This window comes from Engystomops pustulosus, chromosome 2, assembly GCF_040894005.1.
Source record: "Engystomops pustulosus chromosome 2, aEngPut4.maternal, whole genome shotgun sequence".
Classification (NCBI taxonomy): domain Eukaryota; kingdom Metazoa; phylum Chordata; class Amphibia; order Anura; family Leptodactylidae; genus Engystomops; species Engystomops pustulosus.
This window is the reverse complement of record NC_092412.1, coordinates 168,459,061-168,482,606: the sequence shown is the minus strand read 5'-3', so window position 1 is coordinate 168,482,606 and position 23,546 is coordinate 168,459,061. Positions and strand designations below refer to the sequence as shown.

The 23,546-nt window shown below is 42.4% G+C and overlaps 1 protein-coding gene across 2 annotated transcripts in view; it reads right to left on the bottom strand.

The window, feature by feature from the left end:
* CACNA1S (calcium voltage-gated channel subunit alpha1 S) overlaps positions 1-23,546 on the bottom strand; it is an 817,957-nt gene that overhangs the window by 628,539 nt on the left and 165,872 nt on the right. For both annotated transcript variants that reach the window (XM_072137243.1, XM_072137244.1), the window contains exons 10-12: positions 14,925-15,006; positions 14,667-14,827; positions 12,094-12,319 (exon numbers count right to left, since the gene is read on the bottom strand). In XM_072137243.1, coding sequence (XP_071993344.1) covers positions 12,094-12,319; positions 14,667-14,827; positions 14,925-15,006 — 469 coding nt within the window. The remainder of the gene's footprint in view (positions 1-12,093; positions 12,320-14,666; positions 14,828-14,924; positions 15,007-23,546) is intronic.

Here is a 23,546-nt window from a genome sequence, read left to right as displayed (position 1 = left end):
ATGAAGAGTCGGCGCCATATTTGTGGGAGGTGCCAGACCTTGCACCACTTGAGGTGTTTGAAGGGAGTCCAGGTACTTGGAAAAGGTCTGGAGGCATTTGAGTGTTTTCAACTCATGCTTATTACACTACTTGCAGCAGCAGTTGATGCACTAGTGGACTACATAGTTTGCAGCAACCCTCGGTTGATGATGAGTCGTTGCCATATTTGTGGGAGGTGCCAGAGCTTGCACCATTTGAGGTGTCCAGGCACTTGGAAATGGACCAGAGGCACTTCAGTGGTTTCAACTCATGCTTATCACACTACTTGCAGCAGGAGTTCAGCAGCAGTTGATGCACTAGCGGACCTTGCCCATTGAATGACACTTCGCTTTGCCAGCTTACCCAAGTACTTATAAGTACTAGCATACGGAGCTCACAAGCCCCTCTGGTCTTCACCAGAGCCTGAACTTGCTTGACGCTTAGCCTGTAGGGAAACGGCAGATGGTGAAAAGCTTTGACAAGTTGTGACTGAAGGGAGGACTAGAACAGGACTAGCAGATGACTGAGTTGCATTCAGAGTCAAAGGCTGGATCAGAAACAAATTGCTGAGTAGATAACAAACACTGGGGTCATGGATACACAGCATCAAACAGAACAAGTAGGGCTGGAGCACACAGAAGAGACCTAATACTCTAGTAAATGCAAATTGTTCATGAAATATATTTCTAGCCCATCCCACAGATCCATGATCTTATGTGACCTCAAGAGTAAGTTGCGTAATAAGACTACAATGCTGAGAACCAGCCACCAGAGCGGGTTTAGCCAGTAATCTACATACTTGAAACTAGAGGGATTCAGAATGCAGAATCGACAGCAAGTAATGTGCTAACTTGCCACAGAATGCAAGCGTTCAGAGCAAAATCATGACAGTTATCTCTAAAGATCAAAATTTGATGGGTCTTTTGGGTAAAACATGAAGAGTTTTATTTTTTACAAAATTAAGTACATCAACATAAATTCTTTATTTTGCAAAAAATAACAATGATCGTAATTAGAAAATAGCAGTGACTGCAGTACAGAGAAAGATAATTACATTTTCTGAAGGTTACAACACCAATCATTAGGAAATGTACAGGCCTTCGCTTTGAATAACCTCAGCACATCTGCGGCCACAGGACACCACTAGTCTCTTTCACTGCTCTGGTATGATTTTTGTCCACTCTTCTTCCAGTCTCTTTCACAGTTCTGTGACTATTGAGGGTTTTTTTGGACACTACTTTGTCACCAAGGATTTGCTATTGGGTTTAGATCAGGACTACCTGTTTAGCTGTGAAAAGTGTTGGCTGATTGAGTGATGAACGCAAAACAAAGAAAAACTTGCATTCACTCTGCCATGTAGCCGTATGAGAGGTCCAACACCTGCTGCAGAAAATGTTCCCCAAACCATGACACTTCCTCCATCATCTTTTACTGACTTATTTGCACACTTTGGGTTTAATGTTGACCGAGTTTGATTATGAACATGTTTCCAAATCACATCATATCCCAATTAAATTCAATTTGCTGATTGAACTGTGGACTACGTCTCCTCTCTCCACACAACATGCTTGTCATCAAAAGGTGAGTGTAGCCCTTTGATTTTTTCTGTTAATGAAAGGTTTGGCCACTGCAGAGTTGGATTTCAGTTCAATGCTCCTAAACATCAAACAATGCAAATATCTGCAAAGCCAAAAATTTAGCCTGCATAGTCATGAACTGGCAAGCAATTCCAGCTGCAGTGTTCAAACAATGACCAATGGAGATCCTCTACATTATCCTCTCCTCTCTTTTGCTGGTATCCAGCCTTCTTGGGGGACTTGAATGAGTTTGTGATGATGTAAAGATGTAAAATTCTAGACATCACAGACTTGTCTTGCTATGGCTGGTATTGGTACACAATATTATTGGTACACAATTTGGTACACAGTCCAAATTGTAACACCCAGCTCCCCTGGGTGTGCACAATCTTGAAGATGGCATGCAGACACAACGGATAAATGCAAATGTTTTTATAAGAATGATCAGCAACTTCACCTTAGATGAATACAAACTTCTTTATTTGGCTATTTTAAAATGGCATGACCAACAGCAGGATAAAGCAAACACAAATGGTCTTACGAGTTTCAGGTCTTTCTGACTCTTAATCATAGACAACAATGAAACACAATGTCCAGATAGATATACGTCCCAAACTAGTTACATCACTTCCTTAGAGGGCCAATATCTAACTTTACATACATTTTTTTAAACAGACATTTAATATATTAAAATTAAATCATTCCTAGTATTCAAACCATAAGGAATAAGTGTTTAGTAACCAAATCCAGAAATATTCTCTGTTTAAAAGACAATGGGGCAGATTTATCAAGCTGTCTGAAAGTCAGAATATTTCTAGTTGCCCATGGCAACCAATCATAGCTCAGCTTTCATTTTACCAGTGCTCATGAAAAAATAATCCTAACAGATTATTATTGAAATATTGCAAGAGATTTTTCACAGACCCAGTATCGGACACCCATAAAATCAATATGTCATCCATGTAATGACCATACCAATTTATGCTGGTAGCAATGGATTGTCAGAACAAAAAAACTTTTTCCCACCATGCAACGTTCGCAAGGGTCGGAGAGAACTTGGCTCACATTGCTGTACTCCTACATTGCATGTAGAATTTGTCATTAAAAAACAAAAAAAAAAACGAACGAAGAAGATACTGGAGGACCGTCAATAGGTAATCTTTTGTTTTCCTTAAATACTTTGTGTATCTATCCAATTGATATGAAATCACAACATGGGCTAGATTATGGGGGATACATGTGTTCAAGGACTCAATGTCTTCAGACAAAATGTCTTCAGTGCCTTTTAAATACCCAAAACATCTGCAGACTAATGGTTGAAGCCAAGCATCCAGCCATCCTCCCAATCTTTCATTCAAGAAATCAATACCCGCGACAATAGGTCGCATAAGCGGAAATGTATTCTTATGAATTTTAGGTAATGAAAGAAAGATTGGGGTGGCTGGATGCTTGACATTCAGGTAGTCAATTTTATATAATAAAAAAATGAAAAATTATAAATAAAAAATAGACAATAAAATTTGTTTCTTTGAGCAACTTTCAATCTTTAAGACAATTTTAGCCTTCATGTGGTACCTTTATGGTTTGTAATGCAACGCCCGGGAAGAAGCCTTGCCGGCGAAACCCTGGGTCGGGCGGATAGAAAGCTAGCGTCCCGTTATGAGAATTTGTGATATGCGCATTTTTAATGGATTTTTGTGAGTATGATGAATTGGAATAAATTTTAACCTTGTTGGAACGTACCACACCATCTGCCTGCATATTTTCTTCCAGTTACAATATAATAAAGGAGGAGAATGAGAGTGCGATGCTGCTAGTCTGAATGGTGACATACTTTCAGCAGGAGAAATTGAAGATTGGTGCTGTTCATCGAAGTTTTAAGACAAAATAAGAGGGAGAAGAAGAATCCTTGGAGCTCCGGTCATAGTGAAAATACTTTTCTCTATTTTGTGGACCGGTCTTATACCGTGAGTAGCTCCTTAAGGGGCAAATTGTGCACCACGAACAACAGTGTTTTTATAGGTTTTGCTGTATTTTTTTAATTTCTTCTTTTTTAACCGCATTTGGGGCTTGTCGTTCCTGTATTAAGATTAATTGCATCAAACGCAAAGAACAGTCTGATAGTATATTGTTCCACTCATTGTTAAACTCAGGAGAATAAATGGTGGTTTATCCTCAGGCCACGAGGAATCATTTTTTTTGCACATATTTTTGTAATGTGGATTGGAATAGGCACTCCTTAGGCAATCACCTGGACAACCTGCTTCCGGAGAATTTCAGTCACTTAGGAATTACACACCATTTTTGCAAAGGCAATGCAAACTGGAAAGCTAGGCTAAACAGGGTTTTTCAGATAAGGAATTTAGCACCAAGTGCCAGTTTAACACCACTAACTTGAAAATGTTCTTTTTCAATTCAAATACATTTTTATTCTGTGCTTTAGAAAAGGCAGTCCCCGGGTTACATACATGATAGATAGGTTCTATAGGTTTATAAGTGTAACTCCAGCCAAATTATTTTGTGGTCCCTGTGATAACTGGATATTAGACATTTTTGTTTGACAAGGGAATAAAAATTAACAATAAAGCTTCATTGCAGACACCTTACAGTCTGGAACAAAAGTTCAGTAAGTTACCAGCTTGCAGAGATGACACAGAGGGTACAGAGGTCCCTTTGTAATTAGACGTCATCTGACCTCTGCTTTGCTTACCAACCATTCTATACCTTTGCAGTAATCTTGGTTATGACCAGGTTTTGTCCGACTCTGCTTATCTGTCTGAGTCTGTTGTTTGTTCATCTGGGTCGTATATCCCCCACTCCCCCTTCCCCTGTCCCAAGTTTGTTTGGTTCTGGCTTGACACTTTTCTGTAGACTAGTGTGAACACTGGTCTCTCTCAGTATTCCGGTTACATGTCCGCTCACCATCCAGTAGCTGCTAGACAAAGTATGTCTTCCCTGTCACCTTGCAGTGCCAAATCTGGCTGTGGTTGCACTATTGCTGGACAGGTCTGTTTCATAATAATCAGCCTTACTTAGTTAGTTAGGCTGTTAGTCAGTTACAGAGCCTGGCTCACATGGTTAAGAATCTGGCTGAACATGTGCAGCAGCCGGAACAGTGCCGCCTTTTGATTTCAGCATGTGTATGAACCTTAGGTTAAGCTACCTGAACTGCTCGCTGGAGGCCAAAATCTTTTTTTCTTCCCTTCAGGGTGCGTTCACACGTTGCGTTTTGGTCGCGTTTTCATTGCGGTTGAAACGCTTATACAACAGCTGATGAGAGGTGATTTGCCTAATTACATTACCGTTTACGTTTTTAAACGCAATGTTAACGCATGCGTTAACAAAACGCATGCGTTAACGCGTTACCGCATGCGTTAACATCGCGTTTACGATGCGCTTTGTAAACGGAAATGTTAGCAGCGATGTAATTAGGCAAATCACCTCTCCTCAGCTGTTGTGTATGTGTTTCAAACGCAATGAAAACGCAGGTCAAAATGCAACGTGTGAACGCGCCCTCTGGATGGGTTGTAAGTTGAATTTCCACCTTAGGCCCCAGTGTTTTGGTAATGACGCCCAGTGGGTAGGCATCCTCATGTCACTCCTGCGTGGAAGCCCTCAGGAAGTCCTCGATGGACCTTTTTTTCAAGTTTAGGGTCTTTATATGAGGCACCAGATAAAACCAGACTTACTGGAAATCAGTTGCATAATGCAGTTGCGTTACGCCATGGAAAAAATGCAGCAGAAGATTATTGTTCAGAGTTCAGGAGGCGGTCCTTTCCAAGTGCAGGAATGATAGAACTTTAGGGCGCATTCACACGTTCCGCGAGCGCCGCATTCATAACACGACCCTAGCGCACAGTGGGCGGGGCTCGGCCCGATCGCATATGCGTTTCCCGGGAAACGCATGAGATTAATAAGCCGATCGCATGCGTTTCTCTGGAAACGCATATGCGATCGCCCCAAACTCCGCCCCCTGTGCACTAGCGTCGCGTTATGAACGCGGTGCTAGCGGAACGTGTGAACGCGCCCTACAAGAGGTTTTCCGAGGGTATAAAAAAACCCTTGCGGGGCCACGGAAGCCGCGCTGCATTCAGCTTCCATCTGGCTGAGGTGGCCGTCCCTATTCCCAGCGTTGTATCATGCAAGATGGGTGGGCGTGGCCAGCCAGGAGCTGAACACAGGGTGACTTCCGCGTCCCTGTTTGTTTACATGGAGGCAAGTACATATACAATTTTTTAAACTGCCCCGCCCCCCCCCAAACAACCCCTTTAACCCCTTAATGACCTTACCCTTTTTTGTTTTTTCATTTCCATTTTTCACTCCCCATCTTAAAAAATCAATAACTTTTTTATTTTTTAACATAAAGAGCTGTGTGATGGCTTGTTTTCTGCGTAACAAATTAAAAACTCCTGTACAAAAATGTTGGGTGTTGGGGGTTGGGGGGCGGAGCTACCTGCTGCACGAGGTGGCAGCATAAACCAATGGCTCCCTAGTCTGCACAGAGAGACCCTCACACCGATGGTAAAATATGGTAGCGGCGGCCCAAGGAACACCCAGGGGTACTCTGGATACCGGAGACAGAGTGGCCAAAAGGACCAGCAGGGAAAAAGAAGCCGCAACGATCCCACCGCCACAAGGCCCAAGATTGGGCCATCACACTCACCAAATTCAGATGCTGGGGAACAGTCAGACGGAGGAAGCACCTCGGAGCAGAAGCGATATGCACATAATGCCTAGAAAGTCGGTGCTACAGCAAATGATTACAGCAGGTGATCCAGGAACTCCCTGAAATAAAATCATAGGTGCAGCACATGGGCCACGGGGGGAGGTCTTAGAAGCAACACAGGAAGAGCTAGTGGGGTTTGCTGAAGCAGTGAGGTCTAAGTTAAGGGCCAAGGACGAGCATTTAACTTCTTAATGATGCAGCCAGTTTATAGCTTAAGGCTCAGTCCCTTTTTTGGATTCTGACTTGCGTCGCTTTATATGGTTATAACTTTTGAACACTGTTACTTTTCAAAGTGATTCTGAGATTGTTTGGTGAATTTTGGCTGCTGAGTTTTGCGTTTATTTACAAAAAAAATTTAATTTTTTAGAAAAATTTGCCATTTTTCGAAATTCAAAATCATTGCGTTTTCAGGCAGATAGATTTACCACCTAAATAAGTTGCTGAATAATTTCCCATATGTCTACTTTACATTTTCATCGTTTTTGAAATGTATGGATAATTTATTTTGATGTTACGCGGCTTACAAATCGAATATCGGTTTTCCGTATTTTCAGAATTGACCATTTTGGGGATAAATACAGTTTTGAATGAAATTTTACATATTTAACATCACAACCCCCCTGTATAACCAACCCATTTTCAAATCTGCACCCCATCAAGCCATCATAAACAGCTTTTAGGAAGATTGTTAACCCCTTGAGATCTTCATAGTAATTACATCAAAATAGAGGTGAAATTTAGAATGGTCAAATTGTGTTGGTTATACGTTCATTTAGCCCTAAAATTTACACATTTCCAAAAGATAAAAAGAGAAAACTCATCTTACAATTTGTTATGAAATTTCTCCCCAGTACAGAAACTCCCAAAATGTGGCCGTTACTTGTTTTATGGGGGCACAGCAAGGCACAGAAGGGAAGGAGCGCCCTGAAGCTGCAAGGATTTTAGTTTCCTCATTGGCCCCTTTTATAAGCTATAAAATTTTCGGTTTTTCGTTATAGAGGCCATGTGACGGCATTTTTTTTGCGCGATGAAATGCTTTTTCCAGTGTTACCATTTTGGGGTTGGTATACCCTATTGTTTAGGAATATTTTTTTGAGGGCAGGAGTAGAAAAGCATCAATTCTGTACTGGATTTTTTACTTTTTTTTTGGTGTTCACCATATAACCTAATAATCATATTGTCTTTATTCTAAGGGTCAGTACGATTACGGTGATACTATACATGAATTGTTTTGCTTACATTTTATTAAATTTGCCAAATAAAACCCTAATGTGGGGAAAAATCTATCATTTTTGCATTGCCGTCTTCCAAGTGGCATAACATTTTTACTTTTTTGGCTACAGAGCTGGTTGATGGCTTGTTTTTTGCGGGACAGGTTACACTTTGCAACAGTATCATTCTGGCGAGTTTTTAACGCCATTTTAATGGCGTTCATCGTGCAGGTTTAATAATTATTTACTTTATTTTATGGGTTGTTAGGGAGGCAATAATTATATATATGTGGGGTTTGTGTTCTGATTTAGACTTTTTTTTTGCGTCATAAGTCTCTTTATATGTTATGGGGATTATGGGCATTTTTATTGATTTATTACTTTACTTTTTTCTTTTTTTTACTTTTTGACTATTTTCACCATGGGATATGAACAAGCAATCATCCGATTGCTTGTTCATGATAATACTCTGCAATACTAATGTAATACTGATGATGGTTGTACAATGCTGATGATGAGGGCGATCATGGGGGAAAGACCCCTTAAAGGCATGTTAAATGTTAATGAGTTAAATGCCCGCAATCGGAGCCCACTCCGACCGCGGGTGTTACACTGGGGTGTCGCTATTACTTATAGCCGGCACCCCGTGTTTCCCGATGCCGATTCGGCTCAGATCTTGAGCTCAGCGTCCGATGATGACACCATGATGATGCTGGAGGATCAGGGAAACTGCAGAAGTCACAAAAACCTGCATCTGAAAGGGCTACCAGTGATATGTCTCACAGATGCCTTAACCAGTGTCATGAAGCATTCAATACCCTGCTAGGATAACAGAGGGCCGGGACTGTCAAGAAGCGCCAAGAGATGTGGTGTTTGGATAATTGAGTTTTGCGGACACCTCAGCTATTCTCTATAAAGCAAGAGAGCACCCTGACTGGCTCTGTACCAAGACCTAGCGGCGTATCCTAAAACTGCTATTGCCTAAACTGCGAGAACTCCAACTACCATACAAGTGGCTATTTCCATTTGGTCTGCAATTTGCTAAAGGGAACCAACCCATCATCATCAAGCACCCGAGGGACCTGGAGAAAGGATGGAGACAGAGATCGCTAAACCATCTTGGCTACCTGTCTCGGCTGACACAGATTTTCCTCCACTTCGTTCAAAATCGCCCCCCACCCCACCCCACCGGTGGAAAAAGGTAGCACCATGAAAATCTACAAAAGAGAAGAAGCGTGGCAGCACCAGAGATCTTCCTCCTTCTTTCTCCGATTGAAGACAGAGGTAATACTGTTACAGGAAACACAGTTTAAAGATCATAAGATCCCGAACAGTGTATATCACTATATTGCACAAAGAGGGTAGAGACCCCGAGCAAACAAAAAACTATCGACCCATTTCACTCTTAAATATCCTAAAGGTATGGGCCAAACTTTTGGCACACCGTCTGTCCCCATTACTACCCAACATTTCCGCACGCCTGACTCTTCAAGAATTTAAAGGGCCAGCGTCCTCCTTATTGGCGCTGGCATTCCTGGCTCTGCTATTTAGCCTGGCTACTCCCAGCATCCCCTTCCGGATCTTCATGTCCTGTTACTGAAGAGAAAGCCCTGATCGTTTCTAGATGCCTCCGTGTTCCTGTGGTTTCCATGTTCCTTTGGTTTCCGTGGCGGTCCTGGTGTTCCCGTGGCGGTCCTGATGTTCCCGTGGCGGTCCTGGTGTTTCCGTGGCGGTCCTGGTGTTCCCGTGGCGGTCCTGGTGTTCCCGTGCCGGTCCTGTAATCCAGTGCCATCCGAGGTCCTCTGTTCCTGCCATCCGAGGTCCTGTGGAAGTTGTTCTTGGAGGACATTCTGGTACCATTCTTTATTCATGGATGCGTTTTTAGGCAAGACAGTGAGATAGCCGATTCCCTTGGCTGAGAAGCAACCCCACACATGAATGGTTGCAGGATGCTTTACAGTTGGCATGAGACAAGACTGGTGGTATCACTCACCTTGTCTTCTTCGAACAAGCGGTTTTCCAGATGTTCCAAACAATCGCAAAGGGGATTCATCAGAGAAAAGGACCAGTCCTCAGCAGTCCACTCCTTGTACCTTTTGCAGAATATCAGTCTGTCCCTGATGTATTTTCTGGAGAGAAGTGGCTTCTTTTCTGCCCTCCTTGACACCAGGCCTTGCTCCAAGAGTCTCTGCCTCACAGTGGGTGCAGATGCACTCACGCCTGCCTGCTGCCACTCCTGAACAAGCTCTGCACTGCTGGTAGACCGATCCCAAAGCTGAAACACTTTTAAGAGACGGTCCTGGCGCTTGCTGGTCCTTCTTGGGTGCCCTGGAGCCTTTTTGGCAACAATGGAACCTCTCTCCTTGAATTCCTTGATGATGCGATAGATTGTTGACTGAGGTGCAATCTTTCTAGCTGCAATACTCTTCCCTATTAGGCCAGTTTTGTGCAGTGCAATGATGACTGCACGTTTCTTTAGAGATAATGTCAGGCTTGACGGTTGTGGATCCTGTGGACCTCTGCAGATGATGACACAAGCAACTACCTGGGACCGGAGTCTAAGTGGTACCCGGTTTTCACCAGAGCCCGCCGCAAAGCGGGTTAGACAAGCTGCGGCGTGGTACCACCAGGTCGTTCCTCAAGCGTGACTTGTCTGCAGTGGCGGCAGTCAATCTTGAGGTCAAAATCCAGGCACAGGGTCAGGGCAGGCGGCAGAGATGCAACATCAGAGTCCAATCCGGGGTCAGCAACAGGAGGTCCAAGCAGAGGGGTACGGGAACACAGCACACAGGACAGCATCACGGAGAAACAGACAGATTGATCTCTAGCTCTGTCCTAATCAACACCCACACCTGTGTTAATGGAGCAATTATTGAAACGATGCTAGCTGCTCCTTCTAAGGCAGGCCTGCAATGAAGTTGAAATGTGTTTTTGGGGAAAAAATACTGACTTTGCAATTAATTGCTGTGAAGCTGATCACTCTTTAAAACATTCTGGAGTATATGCAAATTGCCATTATAAAACCTGATGCAGTAGACTTTGTAAAAATTAACATTTGTATCATTCTCAAAACTTTTGGCCATGGCTGTATATAGGGAGAAGGGACTCCTTGCATATCACTAAAATGCTAGGTGTTCTGTTCTCTTAAGTGTAAGTACACCACTTGAATTTGTCTACTTTGCCATGCTGATTTGGGTTTTCAGCATTTAATTACCGTATATACTCGAGTATATACTGAGAAAACCTTTGAATCGAGTATAAGCCGAGGGTGGAAAATGCATTGATCACAGACCCCCCCGGGATATAGCCAGCAAGCCCCCAGTAGTATATAGCTAGCCTGCCCCCTGTAGTATACAGCCAGTACACTGTAGTATACAGCCAGCCAGCCCCCTACAGGGTAGTATATAACCTGCTCAGCCTGCCCCCAGCAGTATACAGCCAGCCCTGCCTGCCCGCAGTAGTATACAGCAAGCCCAGCCTGCCTCCTGTAGTATACAGCCAGTCCAGCCTGCCCCCAGTAGTATACAGCAATCCCAGCCTGCTGGGCTGGCTGTATTGACTCGTGTATAAACGAGTATATGCTGTAAGTTATTAATAAGGCCCTTATCAATATATATCATGGAATATAAGAAAAATAATATATGATGAATATATGGGAATATACACTATTTTTTTTATCGTTGCAAAACGGAAAAATTTGGGTAACCTGCCGTAAAAATGCAGGGGTCCCCAGTTAACCTCTCATATGTCTTTGTATCTCCTAGCAACCTCTGGGCTTCAGACTTATTGTGCTTACTATTCATAATTACAACGTTTCCCCCTTAATCGGCGGGTTTCACCACCACTCCTCGTTTTTTAACCTCTCTATTGCCTGATATTCATTTTTTGTCATATTAAATGTTTCTTTTTTGTAGATGAGTGCATCTACCTCTTTCATTACCTGCTTACGAAATAGGTCAATAGTGCCCCCCTGTTGAATCTGGGGATCAAACCTTGCTTTATTGAACGGCTCTGCTCACAATAGGAGGCAGTCATCAGCCCAGCAGGTGGAGCAACGCCATGCCGGGTGAGTCAGCCAACAGGAGGTTGTTTCTGTTATTGCACATTTTATTGGGCTAACGTGCCCTGAGTGACATATGCTTTGACCGATTATTGTGTAGGCATAATTGACATTACAGGTGTGTGCAACAGCTAATACAGGCATATAAGCGTCCCCATTGTTTTAGTCACAATATACAGAGGCTGTAAAAAGCGCAGAGTGCGAAACGGCTGTTGCCTCTTTTGGGCATTCTGCTTCCACCCCCCTCCCTTGCACGTCCATTTTGTGAGTATGTACCTGTTTTTGCTACTTGTTACTATATAATATAATTAGATGTAGTAAAACAGTTTGCATAATATTATAAAGGCTACCTAGGAAGGCAAGGGACAAAGGTCAAAATTATACAATTTTATATAATTAAATAAGCATCAATGTTATTTATTAAAATAAGATATCCAAGCACTTTTCTGAAGCTTTCTCCTGTCCCTATGACCAGGTCAAGTGACCCATGCCATGCTTACCGTGTAATCTTAAATATTCGAAGTAATCGTATACACCTCAAAACCGATATCCCAAGTGGAGACATGACATTGCTTGCAACCAGCAATATTTCAAGAAGTCCAGTGCATACCACAAAGCAGTCAAACCGATTGAAGAGAGACATAAAATATGACTGGAATCCAAGTGCATAGATTTTCAAGATCATTTCCATTGTGAACAATGCAAGTAGTACCTGGTTCGCAATGTCTGAAAGGTAAAAAAAAAAACAATTTAAAAATAAAACTTAGGGCTAAAACAATAGAACCTAATCATCCTATACTAGTGCCCAATGACAATTTTAGAATTGAGCTACAGCAGGGGTACACAACTACTTTTCATAATGGTCCACTGAAAAAAAAAGGTTTGGGGAAAAAAATTATAGCTAGTGCCAACAGTATCCCCTTATAAATGTTTTTTAAAAGTGTTAACATTTTTGATTTTGTGGGCTGAAAGAAAGCTTCTCTCTGACACAGCAAGAAATGTGTGGCATTAGGGAGAGTCTTCCATCAGCACTCCTGACATGCTTGTTGAAGTTTAAGGCAGAGTTTATTATGAGTTTCATACATAATTTAACCCCTTATCGCCAACACTAGTTTTCAGCTTAAAGACCAGAAGTGAAAATTTGGCAAAAGTTCATAAAAATTCTTCATTTTCCAAGTGTGAAATGTTCTGCTTTCCAGACAGGAGGTAAAACTACCCAAAAAGCTTGATAATTAACATCTACGGAATGTCTGCTTTCTGTTGAGATGATATTTTATGCATCCTGTCATTTTTCTAGGATGTTATGAGGCGCAGAACTTTTTCATGAAAAATCCCAAAACTCATTTTGAGGGACAGCTCAGCTTCCAAGTGGCTTTGAAAGGCCTAAATAATAGTAAATTACCCCACTATAGAAGCTTCACCCCTCAATGTATTAAGTCTATTAACCTTTTAAGTGTTTCACATGGGCTTAAACAATATGGACCTGCGATTAAGAAACTTTTGAATTTTTTTGGAAAATAAATTAATTTAGGCCAAAACTGACAGTTTCATAATAAATTAAATGATGAATCACTCTGCAACATTTGATGCCCAATTTCTCCTGAGTGTACTGATACCCCATATGTGGTGGTAAACTGCTGTATAGACGCACGGCCGGGCATAGAATGAAAGCGCTATTCACAGCAGATTTGTATTGTCACATTGTACAAGCTATAAATTTAAATTTAAGGGTGACACAAACAAAATCATCAATTTTTATTTTGGATTTTTAGCACTTTTTCCCCCCGCTCATCGTAATGTAAAAATATTTTTTTATCTTTATTCTCTGGTTCATTACGATTACGGTGATACCTTATTTATATAGGTTTTCTTATCTTAGCTCAGTTTTACTGAGCAAAACCAATATTGGAGGAAATCACATTTTTTTTTACTATCGACATCTTTTTAGGGCCATAACTTCTGTATTTTTTTGTTGTCAGATCTGGTTGAGAGCTGTTCTTTTCAGTCGTATCATATTAAGGGAAGGTAATCTTTTTTTATCACTTTTTAGAATATTTTTTGTGATGGTGTTTGATGAAAAATTGTTTATTAAGGGAAGTTTTTCATGTTATTTTTTACATCGTTCACTAGCAGGTTCAATATTGATTCTTATTTATTTTACAAATTAATACGGATGCAGTGATACCAAATATGTACTTTTTTGTGTTTTATATACTTTATTTGCAACTGGGGAGATTATGGGAATTTTATTTTATTTATTTAAATATTATTATAAAATGACTTAATCATTTTTGTTTCCTACTTTTTTACATTTTCCACCTTTTGGCTTGAACAAGCGTTCATCCGATCGCTTGTTCAAGCCTTTACACTGCAATACTCGTGTATTGTAGTGTACAGTGTAAGTGAGTTACACTTACAGTTACATACAGCCAGGAGGCAGAACCCGGCGTGCAAAGGAGCAGGCAACCTCTTGGCAATCGCCGGACCACGGGGCTGCAGCGGAATTGATCAGATGGGGGGGAGGGTACGATCCGCAGTGGGGACACTTACACACCGCGGTCATGCTTGACCACGGCTTTGTAAGGGGTTAAACACCTGAGATCGGAAGGTGTTAGTGCCAGGTCTGGGCTGTGATATCACAGCCCGACACCGGCACCAGGCTGACCCGATGTCTCTAAATCTTCTTCTGACGCTCCGCCATAGAAAGGCGTTGCGTCAGAAGAAGTACCCTTAATAACCGCAGTAAAAAGCAGATAGGGCGGTCATTAAGGGGTTAAGCAAAGTAGATTGCTTCTAAGTTTCTCTGATTGCTTTTTAAATGCATCAATGTGCACAGTATTGGTTACTGAGTATTACTATTACTATTAAATGTTGCCATTAGGATGTACAAATTCATAAAACATTCCAAAAATATAATAGATTTACCTTTCAAAAATTAGGAACAAAAACTGTGCTGCAACAATAATAAAATGTCCAGTCCTCTTTAATTGGCAATTTCTTTCACAGTGGAAACATAAATTAAAGCCAAAAGAATGCAAGTATAAGCAAAAACTAGAGAATATGTGTCACTTACCTTGGGCTTTTGTTAGTGATTCAGGTTGATTGTGATGTTCAGTTGCAATGGTAACAGTGTTTAGAAGTATGATAATGATAACAAGCCAATAGAAGAATCTAGACTTCACAAGAGCACGGCTTTTTCGCCGGAGCAGGCGATGCCACTGACGCCACTGACGACTAAAAAAACAGTTAACATATTTTTATTATGAGCTTGTGTACATCTGTTTGTACCATTTTGAATTGCTTTATTTGTCTAATAATACATTTCACTTACAAAAAGGAGATCAATTTGTTGATTCCCTCTATTTCATACAGACTTTCGGTTTCAGAGCCACCATCTTCTAACTGTAAAATTCCTAAAATAAAGCCAAATTTACATTATAAAAATGATGTAACACGGAAACATCTCATTTGGGAAGGAGGAGCTGTATTAAGTACTTTTTAACAAAACTTGCTTTGTAATAACGCTAAGACTTTGCAGTCATAGTATTAAATCAATTTGCAGCCATACTTTGGGATGCATACACAGTAAAACCTCTCCAGAACACCACCCACTTGAGAAGACTCCTTCAAAATAGACCAGTTTTTTCAGTGATCGTTTTTTCCCCTTTTCCCCCTATAAATAAACCATACAGTGCATTTGTTAGCAATGGAAAGATAAAGTTGCAAATTCACCATCTGGAAACTAGTTTTTTAGAATATTAAAAGTTATTTTTGTACAATACATACTAAAATACAATATATTAAAACATAGTGTATATCACAACATTTATGCTCGGCCCAAGCATCAAAAATATTCTTGTGGCTGATATTTCTAATAGTAGTCAGCTTTTAAGTTGGATGTAAGTTGGATTTACAGTTGATATTATATAGAAAAAATGTAATGATCCAAAATAAGTACCATATATACTCACTTCGGCTTATACACAAGTCAATAAAAAAATAAACTTACTTACTCACTCACCACCGCGTCCTGATGCTCGTCGCGGCTTCCGATCCCCGGCGTGGCTCCTGGCTCTGTTGTATTAGCCGGCAGAGACAATTCCATGCAATCTGCCATTAAGTGCATCGTATGATGCGGCAGTGTCACCGCTGATGACGACGTCGTAGTGCCCGCCGGCTGGCCAGTATACTACTGGGGGTTGGCTATATACTACTGGGGGCTGGCCGGCTATATACTACTGGGGGCTGGCCAGCCCCCAGTAGTATATAGCCGGCAAGCCCCCAGTAGTATATAGCCGGCCAGCCCCCAGTAGTATATAGCCAGCCCCCAGTAGTATACAGCCAGGCAACCCCATGTAGTATACAACCAGCCAGCCCCATGTAGTTTACAGCAAGCCAGCCCGCAGGTTGACAAGCACATCAAAAATACATACTCGCCGGCTATATACTACTGGGGGCCGGCTGGCTATATACTACTGGGGGCCGTTCGGCTATACACTAGTGGGGACTGGCTATACACTAGTGGGGGCCGGTCGGCTATACACTACTGGGGGCTGGCCGGCTATACACTACTAGGGATGGCCGACTATACACTACTGGGGGCTGGCTGGCTATACACTACTGGGGGCTGGCTGGCTATATACTACTGGGGCGGGCTGGCTATATACTACTGGGGCGGGCTGGCTATATACTACAGGGGGTGGGCTGGCTATATGCTGGGAGACTGTGACCAATGCATTAGCCACTCTTGGCTTTTACTCGAGTCAATAGGTTTTCCCAGTTTTTAGTGGTAAAATTAGGGGTCTCGGCTTAAACTCGGGACAGCTTATACTCGAGCATATACGGTAGTAGATTATTATTTTTTTTATCCCCCTTTTCTTTTTGTTCATTTATCCCTAATATTATTGTTGTCATATTTTGTACTTTGTACTTCACTCTCTGTACCCTCTCTGCTGCTGTAACGCTGTGAATTTCCCCACTATGGGACTAATAAAGGATTATCTTATCTTATCTTATTTTATCTTTGCAAAATTCTGTTATTTTCATAAAGGTCCACCATTTATAAGGATAATAACCAGTGTTATAAACTACACTTGTACCTGCTTGTGCTGTTTCACAACATGTCTTGATTTTGTTTAACTTACCTCCTGCTTCCTGTGGAAGTGGTGTTGTATAGTGTCTTGGGTTACTCACATAAATGGATTTCTTATGTGCGCATACGCACATTAGAGTGCCGGTGCACCATAAGTCCAAGAGTGGACAGACTTTTGCTCCTTCTGCGGCAATCAAGTGGGTTTGAAAGGTACTTTGTTTGTCAGTGTGGGTAATGGCGTAGTAAGTTGTATAGCATTTTTAGCAGAAATATTTTTATAGCTTTGGATCAACCGTTCGCTACTGCTAGACGTGTTTGAAAGGCTTCGCCTTCTTCCTCAGTAGCATGAATTGGTCAGCTATTGAATTTCTCAATTATATGTGGTGCATTATAAAATCTGGACCGGATTTGGTAAATAATAAATCTTGAGGTGGACTAAACGAACCTAAAATTTATCCTAGGATGAAAACATTTACTTAGAAACATATAGAGACATATAAAAACATCTCTTTAGAAAACCTCAATATTATGTTGCAATATCATCACTTAACCCAGTGATGGCGAACCTATGACACGCGTGTCAGCACTAACACGTGTTGTCATTTTCGCTGACACGAGGCCGCCGGAGAAAAATTGCAGGGGCGGACTGGCCGTGGCTGCCGGTGGCTGGTCGCCAGTGTCTGCGGGCAGTTGACTGGACGGGTGGGCGTTCGATGATACAGCCTGCTCGTTTCGCCATCCTGCTCTGCGGAGGCCGCGCACTGACGTCAGAGCGTGGAGACAGAGCAGCCCCGGCGACCTGTGCTGTGCCTGCGCGGGAACATCTGCAAACAAGGATTAACGGAGGCCCGAGGTGTTGTTGGAGCCTGTGTAAGTTAATTTACTGAGTTCTCTACCAGGCTGTGCTGTGCTGTGATGTGATGTACACTGCTTTGGGGACACAAATGTCCTTAGAACTAGTTAAAACACTGCTTTTTTGTTATTTGTTGGGGAGGATTCTCAATTGAGGAATTGAGCACTGCCAGACCTGTCTCTGACTAAGGGCATTAGAGGGGGTTAATGTGCACTGCTTTAGGGGTGTCAAATTGTGCCTTTATACGTTCATTTAAGCTAAAATTTACACATTTCCAATAGATAAAGAGAAAACCCACCATACAATTTATTCTATAATTTCTTCTGAGTACAGAGACCCCCCACATGTGGCCGTGACTTGTTTTATGGGGCGCACAGCGAGGTGCAGAAGGGAAGGAGTGCCCTGCAGCTGCCAGGATTTTAGTTTCCTCATTGGCCCCTTCTGTAGGCTATAACATTTTTGCTTTTGCGTTATTGGGGCCATGTGATGGCATTTATTTTGTGGGATGAGATGCTTTTTTCAGTGTTACCATTTTGGGGTTGGTATCTCCTATTGTTGAAAATGTAGGAACTATTTTTTAGGGCAGGAGTAGAAAAGCATTAATTCTGTACTGGATTTTTTACTTTTTCTTTTTTGGTGTTCATCGTATAGCCTAAAAATCCTGTGATCTTTATTCCATGGGTCGATACAATTACGGGAATACCATAGTTTTTTTTCTAGAGGTGACACACCACCCGAGTTATGCTCGTTTTTTTGGCGAATTTTGACACGCCAAGCTCAAAAGGTTGCCCATCACTGACTTAACCACTTAAGGGCAGAGCCCTCTCCATACCCGGTAAGTCTTCACTGCATACTGCAGCAAACTCTTACAAGAAACACCTGCGATCAGGCGCCGACATTTTGTTGAATATTATCGCTCCCTGTGACATCATCGGGGAGTGGCAATCTGTTACCACAACAGCATCAGGTCTTCAGAAGACTGTCTGGTTTTAACCTATTCATTACAATTTGCGATTTATATTGTAATGAATGAGGAGGAAAATCCCCATATACTGCCTTGCTGTACCCTTCTGCGTGAGCACCGCACGGGCATCCCTTTACATGTAGAAAGGCTTCACTGTGTCGGGACATACAAGAACTGGAGCTGAAGCAAACGTAGACTAAGTTTGTGAAGGCCTCCTCAGCTGCTGAAGGCCAGAGCACCACCAGAGCCTTTCTTGGTGAGCACCACAATAGGAGACACCAGAAAGGAGAAGTGCGGGATGAACTGCCAGTAGTAATTTGTGAAGCCCAGAAACCGCTGTATAGCTCGTAGTCATACAGGACGGGGCCACTGAAGAACTGCAGACAGCTTGGTAGGACCCATTAGGAGACCTCTGTCGGAGAGAATACCAAAATGTCGCACAGATAGACCACAACACAGACATAAAGCAAGTCTCTAAAGATGTCATTAATGAATTCCTGGAAGACAGCATCACAGGTATTTGAAGTGTCCATCAAGTGTATTAAAAGTCATCTCCCTGACGTATATGAATGAGGTTGTAGGCCCATCGAAGATCCAATTTGGAGAAGATCTTGGCTCCACGAAGACTGTCAATATCGGCGCACGGACCTTAGTGAATCCCGGCCGGACCCGAATCAGCGCCGGAGAACCCGCCACTGGATCGCGACTGGACCAGGTAAGTAAATGTGCCCCAGCATCTCCATGTGCAGCACACCGACATGCAAGGACAGAGGCTTGGTGCAGTACTGAACCAGGTCAGAGAGGATTTGGCCACTGACAGAGGAGATGACCAAAGGCTTCTCAAGGCAAACCATGGGGATATGATCCCGGGAGACCAAAGCGGCATTCACAAAGTTCCCTGCAAAACTGGAATCCAAGAGAGGAGAGACTTGGATCTGTGTGCCGGTGCCAATGTCAAGAAATACTCAGGACTGGCACAATAATGGCAGAGGTTTCCCTGTCGTCTTCGAGTACGTTCTTGGGAGGAAAGTCTAGTTCTGTCCACCTGCATAGGCTCCTCTGCAGACGGTTCGACCAGAGGCTGGAGCAGCATTTGGAAAGCAGGAGCCATGCGAGGTAAACGTCGTGGACGGACCAGGTGTTGCTCTTGATGTAACTCCTCGGTATGTTCCCTAAACCGCACGTCAATCCGAGTGGCTAAAGAGAAGAGACCACTCAGTGTAGACAGCAGGTCATGAGCGGCCAAAGCGCCGTTTACTTGAGCAGAAAGACCTTTTCTGAAAGTTGCGGACAGTGTTGTATTGTTCCAGGAACGTTCCAAGGCCAGGGTACGGAACTAGACAGCATATTCTCCTACCGATAAGTCGCTTTGGCACAGGTTCAACAATGCAGTCTCAACAGAGGAGGCCCGTACAGGCTCTTGGAGCACAGACCAGAGCTCCGGCAGAAATGCAATGAGACCGTGACCGGGTCGTCTCTGTCCCAAAGAGGGGTGGCCCAGGCCAGGGCCTTCCTGGAAAGGAGGTTGAGGATAAATGCCATCTTGGATTTCTGTGTGACAAATTGAGACGGCATGAGTTCTATGTGCAGGGATATGACGGGCATAGATAGCCGTAGCCGGTGCGCTGGTCCTTTAATTCTCTTTTGAAGCCGGGGCACTTGCGTGCGCCCTAGGAGTCGGGTACACGTGCTCATGCCTGATGAAGACTGAGCAGGAGCTGGGACTGGTAAGTTGCACAGGCGATGTGTTGGCGAGGGCAGAGGGGCACGGTGAGACCACGACCTGCGATATGGGTCGGGGGACCACTCGTGACAATAGCTTTTCTGATGAATATAGATTGATCACTAAGTATATCCGAATTTGAAGATAGAAAAAGGTCTACTGCTGACAATCATTGTTCAACTATGGTATACAATGATGTCACGTATTATGTAGCCAATTTTGTTCCCATTTGATACCTTCCTAACTCGCTGTCAGTAGTATCTTTAATAAAACTTGGGGTTTGTTTTACATAAGGTTGAAGAATGTTAGATATATATTCTGACAAAATTTTACATTGTATTTATCCCCCCACAACAGAGTCAAAGCATGGGATCCACTTACTCCAGGGAACCTTGCAAATTATCTATAAGCTACAGCTAGCACAAAGACACACACAAGGTAACACGGCTTAGCCGTAATTCACCTCTCCAGAGTTATGGGAACATATAGAACACAAGGATAAACTTATTAAACAACAATAAAATATGAAAATAGGCACAATGCTTAATAGCTACAATGATGATTAAAAAACAAACATACATAAAAGCAAACAGTATAAAACAGGATAAAATTAAAAGGATAAAAAGACAGACCAGGAAAAAGTGTTTACCTCTAATCTCCACACTAAGGAAACATGAAATACTTTATAAGTGGGGCTTTCCTATGAAGCTGATCATTAGAAGGGACGGAACAACCCATGTGCTAACGAAGCCAGAAGAGGGGACTCAACTGCTTCAATCGTTGGTGCTTGTCCATAAGCATCATAGATCAACTTGGAAATCGCAAAGGACTGGCAAGTAACATAAATAAGTGATATTTAACTGCTATGTACAACTGTTAGGCCAAGAAATAATACCAGGTGGACTGTTACCCCCCAAATTTGATGCCGGCAACGATCTTACCTGCACTGTTACTCATATCCTTTTTGGCTATTTCTGAAGTTAGTGTTCAGATAGTTCGGTGGAGGTACCAGGATTCATTGTTCCCGGCCTTCACCACACTGTTTTCTAAGTTAATTTTACTATGCTTTAAAGTTGTAAGAAACATGCCTTCACGAGTCAGCAGTTATAATTATAATACCATAGAGAGAGAGGGTGGAGCTTATAGCTCTTGCTACATAAAGGAGATATGGAGATGAACATAATGAGCCTTAATGTAAAGGGGCTTAATTTACCCTTTAAAAGGGTGGCTATTTGGAAAGATGCTAAAAAAGCCAAAGCTAACATAATGGAACGCGCCGCTGGATCGCGAATGGGCCGGGTAAGTAAATCTGCCCCAATAAGTCTCCAAGAGACACATTTTATGGAGGAAAACGTGCCACAATTCACACACAGAGACTACCCACACATATATATGCATCAAACAATTTAAATAGAATAAATTCAAGAAAAATGTAAACTTATATACAGGCGGTCCCCTACTTAAGAACACTCGACTTACATACAACCCCTAGTTACAAACGGACCTCTGGATATTGGTAATTTATTGTACTTTCTCCACAATGTGGAGCTAGAAGTGGATTTATTCAATCTATGGCAATCGCACAAAGTAGCGGTAAGAGGGACGCTAATGCAAATGGAGATACAACACAGTAGGAAAAAGGAGAAGGCAGTATCAGAGTTAGTCCACAAAGTCAAACAGCTAGAAAGAGAAGCACAAAATTCTAAAGCAACCAATACACACATGCAACTGACAGACCAGACAGGCATTGAGAGAAGCTCTATAATCGGAATACGACAAAACTATATCTTCAATTAAGGCTTCATATAATACATCATACAATAAACCCAGTAAACTTGCGGCGAAGAAGGGCAAGCCTAAAAAGATCAAAAATAAAATCCCAATCTTATATAGCAACTCGAATCCATATATAGCAACAAAGGAAACACATCCACTTAAAATAGCCAAACCTTTCAGGGATTTTTATGGGTCCCTATATAATCTGGGACAGGAGCACAACACTATTCAGACTTCTCAAGAGAAGATAAACAAATTTTTGTCTAAACTAACTCTTCCCACCTTAACAGCTGCACATTTCGAAAGACTAAATAACCCCTCTACATCAGATATAAAGGAATGTTAGAGGCCACAATCACAACCCTCCCCAAACCAGGGAAAGAACCAACTTCCCCACCGAATTTTAGACCAATATCATTATTGAACAGTGATGCCAAACTATATGCTAAAATAATCGCCTGCAGGCTATTAGATATCCTCCCCAAATTAATCCACAACGATCAAGTGGGGTTTACGAAGGGGAGGCAGGCGCCAGGCGGAACTAGAAGAATAATAGATCTGATGTCTGTGATGGAGGCCTCGCGGACGCCTTCTCTGCTTCTAACTTTGGATCGACAGGATCCATTGGGGATATGCATTCTCTATACTATCTAAATTCAGATTTCAGGGACCTATCTACAAAGCTATTCAGGCTTTATATTCTTGTCCAACGGCGAGGGTGCTAGCAAACGGCTATAGCTCAAACTTGTTCAACATCACAAATGGAATCCACTAGGGGTGTCCCCTTTCCCCACTTATCTTTATAATGGTCATGGAGCCCCTGGTGGAATATATTCGCACCAGCACTAATATCTGTGGTATATCAGCCGGGCTGAAGCAACACAAACTAGGATTATTTGCTGATGATGTTATATTAACGCTGTCCTCGCTACCCAAGTCATTAAGAGAAACTCAGAGAGTGTTACAAGAGTTTGGCGAGACATTTATTTACTATTACTTTCTCTCAAGCTTTGAGGGCAGTAAATGCCCAACTTCTGGGATTTATTCACATTAATCTAATGATTAATTACTGCTTGTCACTGATCTACCCACTGTAATAGACCTGCATGCCTTACAGGAGCCGCATTTATGCGTCCCTGGAGGGGGTTTTGGGAGCCATGTTTCCTGTGTAACTGGTGTCAGATGGCTATGTACCAATTTATCCCTAATATTCTGACCTGTATGTGACCTGCGGGTATTCCCCAATTTGGTCCCCCACATCTGGGTCCAGTTTCAGAATCCTCCAATGAGCTGCTATATCCCTCACTTGCCTGTAATGGGAATCATATGTCCCTATGATCCGTGTTTCAGTCACCTCATTACTTCTCGTTTTCGGAGAGAGGAGAGTGTCCCTATTGCTCTCAATAGCATGATGATGTGCTTCCTTAAGGACCTCATCCGGATACCCTCTTTCCTGAAACCTCGATCTTAAGTCGGATGCCGCAGATAGATATTGGGCCATGTCAGAGCAGTTCCTCCCAACACGAAGGTACTGACCCTTTGGGA